The 12500-nt window shown below is 52.1% G+C and overlaps 1 protein-coding gene across 1 annotated transcript in view; it reads right to left on the reverse strand.

Moving 5' to 3' along the window:
- Positions 1 to 677: 677 nt before the first annotated feature.
- LOC121549412 (unconventional myosin-XV-like) overlaps positions 678 to 12500 on the reverse strand; it is a gene marked incomplete at both ends in the record, with an annotated part of 76369 nt that continues 64546 nt past the window's right edge. Inside the window, 4 exon segments of the mRNA XM_045218897.1 lie at positions 678 to 866; positions 972 to 1174; positions 6750 to 6824; positions 10837 to 10948. Coding sequence (XP_045074832.1) covers positions 678 to 866; positions 972 to 1174; positions 6750 to 6824; positions 10837 to 10948 — 579 coding nt within the window.

The raw sequence follows: 12500 nt of genomic DNA on the forward strand, positions 1-12500 counted from the left end.
ACACCCAGTCTGAATACTCAGGATACACACCCAGTCTGAATACTCAGGATACATACTCAGAATACACACCCAGTCTGAATACTCAGGATACGTACTCAGAATACACACCCAGTCTGAATACTCAGGATACGTACTCAGAATACACATCCAGTCTGAATACTCAGGATACACACCCAGTCTGAATACTCAGGATACATACTCAGAATACACACCCAGTCTGAATACTCAGGATACGTACTCAGAATACACACCCGGTCTGAATACTCAGGATACGTACTCAGAATACACATCCAGTCTGAATACTCAGGATACACACCCAGTCTGAATACTCAGGATACATACTCAGGATACACACCCAGTCTGAATACTCAGGATACGTACTCAGAATACACACCCAGTCTGAATACTCAGGATATGTACTCAGAATACACACCCAGTCTGAATACTCAGGATACACACCCAGTCTGAATACTCAGGATACATACTCAGAATACACACCCATTCTGAATACTCAGGATACATACTCAGAATACACACCCAGTCTGAATACTCAGGATACATACTCAGAATACACACCCATTCTGAATGCTGAGGAATACCCAGTTATGAATACTAAGGATACGCACTCATATTGTCTGTTGTATAGTCCAGTGTGTCTCAGGGTGTGTGTTTCTCACCTTAGAGTATTGAACCATGTCAGCTGGGTCTCTGCTGAGCTTCCCCTTCTTGGTGTTCTGCTGGTCACTGTGTCTCCGAGCCTGTCTATAGTACTTCCTGGAAAACTCCTCCATGTTATACTGGCTGTCCTGTAGAGAGGGTCCTTCTAGATGTAGACTACGGCTGTCTTCACCATACCCCACCACAGCCTGAGATACGCACAACATCAGAGAACGTTAGAGAGTGAATGTACGCACGTATGCATGAGGCGTGTATGTCTGGTTGTGTGTGTGTGTCTGGTTGTGTGTGTGTACCTCTGTGTTGAGGTCCAGTTGATGGGCGGCGACAGTAGAGCCCATCGCCACGGCGATAGCAGCGGAGGCTGCAACACGGCCTTGTCTGTCACGAGGCTCCGCCCTCTCAGCGGGGAGAACCAGGAAGTCTGGAGCGGCCACCGGCTGAACACACTCACCTGGAAACACACCCCACCGCCCGTACACCGCCCCGTACCGCCAGCCTACACACACACACACACATACACACATAAACAGAATTATAACACACCCCACCACCTGTACACCGTCTGAACACCGCCCTGAACACCGCCCCGTACACCTCCCTGTGCACCGTCTGAACACCGCCCCGTACACCTCCCTGTGCACCGTCTGAACACCGCCCTGTACACCTCCCTGTACACCGCCTGAACACCGCCCTGTACACCGCCTGAACACCGCCCTGTACACCTCCCTGTACACCTCCCTGTACACCGCCTGAACACCGCCCTGTACACCTCCCTGTGCACCGTCTGAACACCGCCCCGTACAAGTACACACACCGCCCCGAACCGCCAGCCTACACACATACACAGTGTTTTCCATTAACGCCGGCAGCCGTTTACAGAGTCATTTTCAGCCGGCTACTTTTTCCACTTCATATTAACTAGGCTACTTTTCATTTCAAAGTTTCAATTCACTAGTCCATCGAGCCCTCTCCCCCCGCTAGAATGAATGAGATGCATCTTCGAGGTGCCTGTCAGTCACAAAGCCAGCGACAACGGGAAAAGCAGTCAGCTGTCTGTCAATCAATCAATCAATCAATTTTATTTTATATAGCCCTTCATACATTAGCTAATATCTCGAAGTGCTGTACAGACACCCAGCCTAAAACCCCAAACAGCTAGTAATGCAGGTGTAGAAGCACGGTGGCTAGGAAAAACTCCCTAGAAAGGCCAAAACCTAGGAAGAAACCTAGAGAGGAACCAGGCTATGAGGGGTGGCCAGTCCTCTTCTGGCTGTGCCGGGTGAAGATTATAACAGAACCATGCCAAGATGTTCAAAAATGTTCATAAGTGACAAGCATGGTCAAATAATAATCCGGAATAAATCTCAGTTGGCTTTTCATAGCCGATCATTAAGAGTTGAAAACAGCAGGTCTGGGACAGGTAGGGGTTCCATAACCGCAGGCAGAACAGTTAAAACTGGAATAGCAGCAAGGCCAGGCGGACTGGGGACAGCAAGGAGTCACCACGGCCGGTAGTCCCGACGTATGGTCCTAGGGCTCAGGTCTCTCAGTTGGCTTTTCATAGCCGATCATTAAGAGTTGAAAACAGCAGGTCTGGGACAGGTAGGGGTTTCGTAACCGCAGGCAGAACAGTTGAAACTGGAATAGCAGCAAGGCCAGGCGGACTGGGGACAGCAAGGTGTCAGCATGCCCGGTAGTCCTGACGTATGGTCCTAGGGCTCAGGTTCTCAGAGAGAAAGAGAGAACGAGAGAATTAGAGAGAGCATACTTAAATTCACACAGGACACTGGATAAGACAGGAGAAGTACTCCAGGTATAACCAACTAACCCCAGCCCCCCGACACATAAACTACTGCAGCATAAATACTGGAGGCTGAGACAGGAGCGGTCCGGAGACACTGTGGCCCCATCCGAAGACTCCTGGGCCAGACTACACTCAATCATATGACCTACTGAAGAGATAAGTCTTCAGTAAAGACTTAAAGGTTGAGACCGAGTCTGCGTCTCTCACATGGGTAGGCAAACTGTTCCATAAAAATGGAGATCTATAGGAGAAAGCCCTGCCTCCCGCTGTTTGCTTAGAAATTCTAGGGACAATTAGGAGGCCTGCGTCTTGTGACCGTAGCGTACGTATTGGTATGTACGGCAGGACCAACTCGGAAAGATAGGTAGGAGCAAGCCCATGTAACGCTTTATAGGTTAACAGTAAAACCTTGAAATCAGCCCTTGCCTTAACAGGAAGCCAGTGTAGGGAAGCTAGCACTGGAGTAATATGATCAAATTTCTTGGTTCTAGTCAGGATTCCCGCCTCCCGGTACAATCTGAGTGCGCTGTGGTTGGATGCAGTCAAATGTCTTTACCCAGAGGAGGGAGAGAGCATGATGCATGTGAATTTGCACGTCCCGTGTAATGTAATGCAGCGTTCAAAACAACTGGGAACTTGGGGAAAAAAACTACCTCCAACTGGGAAAAATCGTTTTTTAACATTAAAACAGAATTTAACAATATAAAAAAAAATGTATTGACCTTAGTAGGGAATTCACTAAATGTATTGAAAATGTACATAAGAAATGAACTGAATGCATCAGTGATTGGTGTTTCCTGCAACTTTCTGAAGAGCCAACTAGAAGCCCCTCTCTGTGTGTGGTGCGGTATGGTGTGCACGTGTACCATTTGGTGTAGCCCTTAGTGACGATGCTAATGAAGACAGTCTTCTGGTAGATGGAAAGGCTTTCCCAAAAACCTTCTTACTGAAATGTTAACTACAAAGTAGCCTATGTTTACCTGGCAGAATGATATCATGATTATTTTTCATCAATCCACTGGGTATATACTCAACCGTCCCATTACATAAACACAGCTAACCAACAGCCTCTCGCTAGGTGCTCACTTCAATTAAAGGGGAACTACACCCCAAAAATTCTAAATGTCTCTGATTTTTCCCCAGATCTCAAAAGTGGTCTCCTGATGTGGTTTAAGGATTGCTGTGGACTTCCAATGTTGTTGTTTTTCTATTTTAAAAAAATGTGATATTGAGAGCGAAAACCTGAAAGAAACAGGGAAAAAACTGAAACCTGGAAAAACAAAACCCTTCATTAATCCTTTAAGATAATGTGGCCTATTTACAGCGCCTTCGGAAAGTATTCTGACCCCTTGGTTTTTTACACATTTTGTTACGTTACAGCCTTATTCTAAAATGGATTAAATAAATAAAAATCCTCAGCAATCTACACACAATACCCCATAATGAAAAAGAGAAAACAGGTTTTTAGAAATGTTTGCAAATTCATTTAAAAAATGTAAACAGAAATACCTTATTTACATAAGTATTCAGACCCTTTGCTATGAGACTCGAAATTGAGCTCAGGTGCATCCTGTTTCCATTGATCATCCTTGAGATGTTTCTACAACTTGATTGGAGTCCACCTGTGGTAAATTCAATTGATTGGACATGATTTGGAAAGGCACACACCTGTCTATATAAGGTCCCACAGTTGACAGTGCATGTCAGAGCAAAAACCAAGCCATGAGGTCGAAGGAATTGTCCGTAGAGCTCAGAGACAGGATTGTGTCGAGGCACAGATCTGGGGAAGGGTACCAAAACATTTCTGCAGCATTGAAGGTCCCCAAGAACACAGTGGCCTCCATCATTCTTAAATGGAAGAAGTTTGGAACCACCAAGACTCTTCCTAGAGCTGGCCGCCCGGCCAAACTGAGCAATCGGGGAGAAGGGCCTTGGTCAGGGAGGTGACCAAGAACCCGACGGTCACTCTGACAGAGCTCTAGAGTTCCTCTGAGGAAGGAAAATGATGTGGATATATTGAAGCAACATCTCAAGACATCAGTCAGGAAGTTAAAGCTTGGTCGCAAATGGGTCTTCCAAATGGACAATGACCCCAAGCATGCTTCCAAAGTTGTGGCAAAATGGCTTAAGGACAACAAAGTCAAGGTATTGGAGTGGCCATCACAAAGCCCTGACCTCAATCCTATAGAACATTTGTGGGCAGAACTGAAAAAGCATGTGCCGAGCAAGGAGGCTTTGCTACTTGTATTTGGCTGACTACTCAATGTACTTGTGGAAAACACTGCACACACACCTCAAGGAGGATCCACCACAGCAAACCGCCTGCCTCCACAGACAGGTTAAACACACGTCAAGGAGGATCCACCACAGCAAACCGCCTGCCTCCACAGACAGGTTAAACACACGTCAAGGAGGATCCACCACAGCAAACCGCCTGCCTCCACAGACAGTATAAACAGACGTCAAGGAGGATCCCCCACAGCAAACCGCCTGCCTCCACAGACAGTTTAAACAGACGTCAAGGAGGATCCACCACAGCAAACCGCCTGCCTCCACAGACAGTATAAACAGACGTCAAGGAGGATCCCCCACAGCAAACCGCCTGCCTCCACAGACAGTTTAAACAGACGTCAAGGAGGATCCACCACAGCAAACCGCCTGCCTCCACACAGACAGGTTAAACACACGTCAAGGAGGATCCACCACAGCAAACCGCCTGCCTCCACAGACAGGTTAAACACACGTCAAGGAGGATCCACCACAGCAAACCGCCTGCCTCCACAGACAGTTTAAACAGACGTCAAGGAGGATCCACCACAGCAAACCGCCTGCCTCCACACAGACAGTATAAACACACGTCAAGGAGGATCCCCCACAGCAAACCGCCTGCCTCCACACAGACAGTATAAACACACGTCAAGGAGGATCCACCACAGCAAACCGCCTGCCTCCACAGACAGTATAAACACACGTCAAGGAGGATCCACCACAGCAAACCGCCTGCCTCCACAGACAGTATAAACACACGTCAAGGAGGATCCACCACAGCAAACCGCCTGCCTCCACACAGACAGTATAAACACACGTCAAGGAGGATCCACCACAGCAAACCGCCTGCCTCCACACAGACAGTATAAACACACGTCAAGGAGGATCCACCACAGCAAACCGCCTGCCTCCACAGACAGGTTAAACACACGTCAAGGAGGATCCACCACAGCAAACCGCCTGCCTCCACACACGGAGAAAGACAAACATAGTGTATACTGTATATACACTAGGACATGATGCACCACTGATGCACAGCACACAACACAGACAGTCTGAGAAGAGCCTCTAGCTGACAGAGAGACAGACAGACAGACAGACAGTCTGAGAAGAGCCTCAAGTTGACAGACAGACAGACAGACAGACAGTCTGAGAAGAGCCTCAAGTTGACAGACAGACAGACTGACAGACAGTCTGAGAAGAGCCTCTAGCTGACAGACAGACAGACAGACTGACAGTCTGAGAAGAGCCTCAAGCTGACAGACAGACAGACAGACAGTCTGAGAAGAGCCTCAAGCTGACAGACAGACAGACTGACAGTCTGAGAAGAGCCTCAAGCTGACAGACAGACTGACAGACAGTCTGAGAAGAGCCTCATGCTGACAGACAGACAGACTGACAGTCTGAGAAGAGCCTCAAGACAGACAGACAGACAGACTGACAGACAGTCTGAGAAGTGCCTCATGCTGACAGACAGACAGACAGACAGTCTGAGAAGAGCCTCAAGCTGACAGACAGACTGACAGACAGTCTGAGAAGTGCCTCATGCTGACAGACAGACAGACTGACAGTCTGAGAAGAGCCTCAAGACAGACAGACAGACAGACTGACAGACAGTCTGAGAAGTGCCTCATGCTGACAGACAGACAGACAGACAGACAGTCTGAGAAGAGCCTCAAGCTGACAGACAGACTGACAGACAGTCTGAGAAGTGCCTCATGCTGACAGACAGACAGACTGACAGTCTGAGAAGAGCCTCAAGCTGACAGACAGACAGACAGTCTGAGACAGCTCTAAGCCTCCCATGGTCAGGAAACATGTCTGAGACCTGCAGACTTTTAGCTCAGCGGGCTAAACAGTCCCAACAGCAGCCCAGGATGAATCCGAGCTGGTTCCTCACACAGCAAACCAGAACACAACCAAACACGGGGTGCTAGTCACATGCAGGTCAACCACACACACACACACACACACACACACACACACAGGCCCCACCCACCAAACTCAGGAGTATCTCTCTTTAGTTCCTCCAGCAGCATCACCTTCTTCCTGACGATGCAGCCGTAGCGTTGGCCTACACCACACAATACAATTAGCAATACAGCTAACACAGTAGGGTGTGTATCTCTGTGTGTGTGGCGTGTCTAACACAGTAGGGTGTGTATCTCTGTGTGCGTGGCGTGTCTAACACAGTAGGGTGTGTATCTCTGTGTGCGTGGCGTGTCTCACCCTCCTCCAGCCCCTCCACAGTAGGGTGTGTATCTCTGTGTGTGTGGCGTGTCTCACCCTCCTCCAGCCCCTCCACAGTAGGGTGTGTATCTCTGTGTGTGTGGCGTGTCTAACACAGTAGGGTGTGTATCTCTGTGTGTGTGGCGTGTCTAACACAGTAGGGTGTGTATCTCTGTGTGCGTGGCGTGTCTAACACAGTAGGGTGTGTATCTCTGTGTGTGTGGCGTGTCTAACACAGTAGGGTGTGTATCTCTGTGTGTGTGGCGTGTCTAACCACAGTAGGGTGTGTATCTCTGTGTGTGTGGCGTGTCTAACCACAGTAGGGTGTGTATCTCTGTGTGTGTGGCGTGTCTAACACAGTAGGGTGTGTATCTCTGTGTGTGTGGCGTGTCTAACACAGTAGGGTGTGTATCTCTGTGTGTGTGGCGTGTCTAACCCTCCTCCAGCCCCTCCACAGTAGGGTGTGTATCTCTGTGTGTGTGGCGTGTCTAACACAGTAGGGTGTGTATCTCTGTGTGTGTGGCGTGTCTCACCCTCCTCCAGCCCCTCCACAGTAGGGTGTGTATCTCTGTGTGCGTGGCGTGTCTAACACAGTAGGGTGTGTATCTCTGTGTGTGTGGCGTGTCTCAAGCCCTCCACAGTAGGGTGTGTATCTCTGTGTGTGTGGCGTGTCTCACCCTCCTCCAGCCCCTCCACAGTAGGGTGTGTATCTCTGTGTGTGTGGTGTGTCTCACCCTCCCCAGCCCCTCCACAGTAGGGTGTGTATCTCTGTGTGTGTGGCGTGTCTCACCCTCCTCCAGCCCCTCCACAGTAGGGTGTGTATCTCTGTGTGTGTGGCGTGTCTCACCCTCCTCCAGCCCCTCCACAGTAGGGTGTGTATCTCTGTGTGTGTGGCGTGTCTCACCCTCCTCCAGACCCTCCACAGTAGGGTGTGTATCTCTGTGTGCGTGGCGTGTCTAACCCCCCCCCCACAGTAGGGTGTGTATCTCTGTGTGCGTGGCGTGTCTCACCCTCCTCCAGCCCCTCCACAGTAGGGTGTGTATCTCTGTGTGTGTGGCGTGTCTCACCCTCCTCCAGCCCCTCCACAGTAGGGTGTGTATCTCTGTGTGCGTGGCGTGTCTAACACAGTAGGGTGTGTATCTCTGTGTGTGTGGCGTGTCTAACACAGTAGGGTGTGTATCTCTGTGTGTGTGGCGTGTCTAACACAGTAGGGTGTGTATCTCTGTGTGTGTGGCGTGTCTAACACAGTAGGGTGTGTATCTCTGTGTGCGTGGCGTGTCTCACCCTCCCCCAGCCCTTCCACAGTAGGGTGTGTATCTCTGTGTGTGTGGCGTGTCTCACCCTCCCCCAGCCCCTCCACAGTAGGGTGTGTATCTCTGTGTGTGTGGCGTGTCTCACCCTCCCCCAGCCCCTCCACAGTAGGGTGTGTATCTCTGTGTGTGTGGCGTGTCTCACCCTCCTCCAGCCCCTCCACAGTAGGGTGTGTATCTCTGTGTGTGTGGCGTGTCTCACCCTCCTCCAGCCCCTCCACAGTAGGGTGTGTATCTCTGTGTGTGTGGCGTGTCTCACTCTCCTCCAGCCCCTCCACAGTAGGGTGTGTATCTCTGTGTGTGTGGCGTGTCTCACCCTCCTCCAGCCCCTCCACAGTAGGGTGTGTATCTCTGTGTGTGTGGCGTGTCTCACCCTCCTCCAGCCCCTCCACAGTAGGGTGTGTATCTCTGTGTGTGTGGCGTGTCTCACCCTCCTCCAGCCCCTCCACAGTAGGGTGTGTATCTCTGTGTGTGTGGCGTGTCTCACCCTCCTCCAGCCCCTCCACAGTAGGGTGTGTATCTCTGTGTGTGTGGCGTGTCTCACCCTCCTCCAGCCCCTCCACAGTAGGGTGTGTATCTCTGTGTGTGTGGCGTGTCTCACCCTCCTCCAGCCCCTCCACAGTAGGGTGTGTATCTCTGTGTGTGTGGCGTGTCTCACCCTCCTCCAGCCCCTCCACAGTAGGGTGTGTATCTCTGTGTGTGTGGCGTGTCTCACCCTCCTCCAGCCCCTCCACAGTAGGGTGTGTATCTCTGTGTGTGTGGCGTGTCTCACCCTCCTCCAGCCCCTCCACAGTAGGGTGTGTATCTCTGTGTGTGTGGCGTGTCTCACCCTCCTCCAGCCCCTCCACAGTAGGGTGTGTATCTCTGTGTGTGTGGCGTGTCTCACCCTCCTCCAGCCCCTCCACAGTAGGGTGTGTATCTCTGTGTGTGTGGCGTGTCTCACCCTCCTCCAGCCCCTCCACAGTAGGGTGTGTATCTCTGTGTGTGTGGCGTGTCTCACCCTCCTCCAGCCCCTCCACAGTAGGGTGTGTATCTCTGTGTGTGTGGCGTGTCTCACCCTCCTCCAGCCCCTCCACAGTAGGGTGTGTATCTCTGTGTGTGTGGCGTGTCTCACCCTCCTCCAGCCCCTCCACAGTAGGGTGTGTATCTCTGTGTGTGTGGCGTGTCTCACCCTCCCCCAGCCCCTCCACAGTAGGGTGTGTATCTCTGTGTGTGTGGCGTGTCTCACCCTCCTCCAGCCCCTCCACAGTAGGGTGTGTATCTCTGTGTGTGTGGCGTGTCTCACCCTCCCCCAGCCCCTCCACAGTAGGGTGTGTATCTCTGTGTGTGTGGCGTGTCTCACCCTCCTCCAGCCCCTCCACAGTAGGGTGTGTATCTCTGTGTGTGTGGCGTGTCTCACCCTCCTCCCAGCCCCTCCACAGTAGGGTGTGTATCTCTGTGTGTGTGGCGTGTCTCACCCTCCTCCCAGCCCCTCCACAGTAGGGTGTGTATCTCTGTGTGTGTGGCGTGTCTCACCCTCCTCCAGCCCCTCCACAGTAGGGTGTGTATCTCTGTGTGTGTGGCGTGTCTCACCCTCCTCCAGCCCCTCCACAGTAGGGTGTGTATCTCTGTGTGTGTGGCGTGTCTCACCCTCCTCCAGCCCCTCCACAGTAGGGTGTGTATCTCTGTGTGTGTGGCGTGTCTCACCCTCCTCCAGCCCCTCCACAGTAGGGTGTGTATCTCTGTGTGTGTGGCGTGTCTCACCCTCCTCCAGCCCCTCCACAGTAGGGTGTGTATCTCTGTGTGTGTGGCGTGTCTCACCCTCCTCCAGCCCCTCCACAGTAGGGTGTGTATCTCTGTGTGTGTGGCGTGTCTCACCCTCCTCCAGCCCCTCCACAGTAGGGTGTGTATCTCTGTGTGTGTGGCGTGTCTCACCCTCCTCCAGCCCTCCACAGTAGGGTGTGTATCTCTGTGTGTGTGGCGTGTCTCACCCTCCTCCAGCCCCTCCACAGTAGGGTGTGTATCTCTGTGTGTGTGGCGTGTCTCACCCTCCTCCAGCCCCTCCACAGTAGGGTGTGTATCTCTGTGTGTGTGGCGTGTCTAACACTCTCTCGTGGCGTCTCTAACACAGTAGGGTGTGTATCTCTGTGTGTGTGGCGTGTCTCACCCTCCTCCAGCCCCTCCACAGTAGGGTGTGTATCTCTGTGTGTGTGGCGTGTCTCACCCTCCTCCAGCCCCTCCACAGTAGGGTGTGTATCTCTGTGTGTGTGGCGTGTCTCACCCTCCTCCAGCCCCTCCACAGTAGGGTGTGTATCTCTGTGTGTGTGGCGTGTCTCACCCTCCTCCAGCCCCTCCACAGTAGGGTGTGTATCTCTGTGTGTGTGGCGTGTCTCACCCTCCTCCCAGCCCCTCCACAGTAGGGTGTGTATCTCTGTGTGTGTGGCGTGTCTCACCCTCCTCCAGCCCCCTCCACAGTAGGGTGTGTATCTCTGTGTGTGTGGCGTGTCTCACCCTCCTCCAGCCCCTCCACAGTAGGGTGTGTATCTCTGTGTGTGTGGCGTGTCTCACCCTCCTCCAGCCCCTCCGCACTGTGTAGTCGGATGATGTCTCCCTTGTGGAAGCTGAGCAGAGTTCTGTCTTCTGTGATGTAGTTCCTCACTGCTACCACGTACTCCGAGTCCTGGAGAAACACCCTTTTGCTCGTCAAAATCAATTTGCGGCGCAGGAAAAAAGTAGATCCAAAATAGGTCCATTATATAATGAATCATTTCTACATACCTTTCTAGCAGGTTTTAGATGTTCAAGTGTAGCCTGGAGTTGTTTTTTAATCGAAAAGAATCACTACTCTAACCTGTCTCACCCTCTAACCCGTCTCACCCTCTAGCCTGTCTCACCCTCTAACCTGTCTCACCCTCTAGCCTGTCTCACCCTCTAGCCTGTCTCACCCTCTAACCTGTCTCACCCTCTAGCCTGTCTCACCCTCTAACCTGTCTCACCCTCTAGCCTGTCTCACCCTCTAACCTGTCTCACCCTCTAGCCTGTCTCACCCTCTAACCTGTCTCACCCTCTAGCCTGTCTCACCCTCTAGCCTGTCTCACCCTCTAACCTGTCTCACCCTCTAGCCTGTCTCACCCTCTAGCCTGTCTCACCCTCTAACCTGTCTCCCCCTCTAGCCTGTCTCACCCTCTAACCTGTCTCCCCCTCTAGCCTGTCTCACCCTCTAACCTGTCTCACCCTCTAACCTGTCTCACCCTCTAACCCGTCTCACCCCTCTAACCCGTCTCACCCCTCTAGCCTGTCTCACCCTCTAACCTGTCTCACCCCTCTAACCTGTCTCACCCCTCTAGCCTGTCTCACCCTCTAGCCTGTCTCACCCTCTAACCTGTCTCACCCTCTAACCTGACTCACCCTCTAACCTGTCTCACCCTCTAGCCTGTCTCACCCGCTAGCCTGTCTAACCTGTCTCACCCTCTAACCTGACTCACCCTCTAACCTGTCTCACCCTCTAACCTGTCTCACCCCTCTAGCCTGTCTCACCCCTCTAACCTGTCTCACCCCTCTAACCTGTCTCACCCCTCTAGCCTGTCTCACCCTCTAACCTGTCTCACCCCTCTAGCCTGTCTCACCCTCTAACCTGTCTCACCCCTCTAGCCTGTCTCACCCCTCTAACCTGTCTCACCCCTCTAACCTGTCTCACCCCTCTAGCCTGTCTCACCCCTCTAACCTGTCTCACCCCTCTAGCCTGTCTCACCCTCTAACCTGTCTCACCCTCTAGCCTGTCTCACCCTCTAACCTGTCTCACCCTCTAACCTGTCTCACCCTCTAGCCTGTCTCACCCTCTAACCTGTCTCCCCCTCTAACCTGTCTCCCCCTCTAGCCTGTCTCACCCTCTAACCTGTCTCACCCTCTAGCCTGTCTCACTACTCTAACCTGTCTCACCCTCTAACCTGTCTCACCCTCTAACCTGTCTCACCCCTCTAGCCTGTCTCACCCTCTAGCCTGTCTCACCCTCTAACCTGTCTCACCCTCTAACCTGTCTCACCCTCTAACCCGTCTCACCCTCTAGCCTGTCTCACCCTCTAACCTGTCTCACCCTCTAACCTGTCTCACCCTCTAGCCTGTCTCACACTCTAACCTGTCTCACCCTCTAGCCTGTCTCACACTCTAACCTGTCTCACCCTCTAACCTGTCTCACCCTCTAACCTGTCTCACCCTCTAACCTGACTCACCCT

This window comes from Coregonus clupeaformis, unplaced genomic scaffold (assembly GCF_020615455.1).
Source record: "Coregonus clupeaformis isolate EN_2021a unplaced genomic scaffold, ASM2061545v1 scaf1888, whole genome shotgun sequence".
Taxonomy (NCBI): domain Eukaryota; kingdom Metazoa; phylum Chordata; class Actinopteri; order Salmoniformes; family Salmonidae; genus Coregonus; species Coregonus clupeaformis.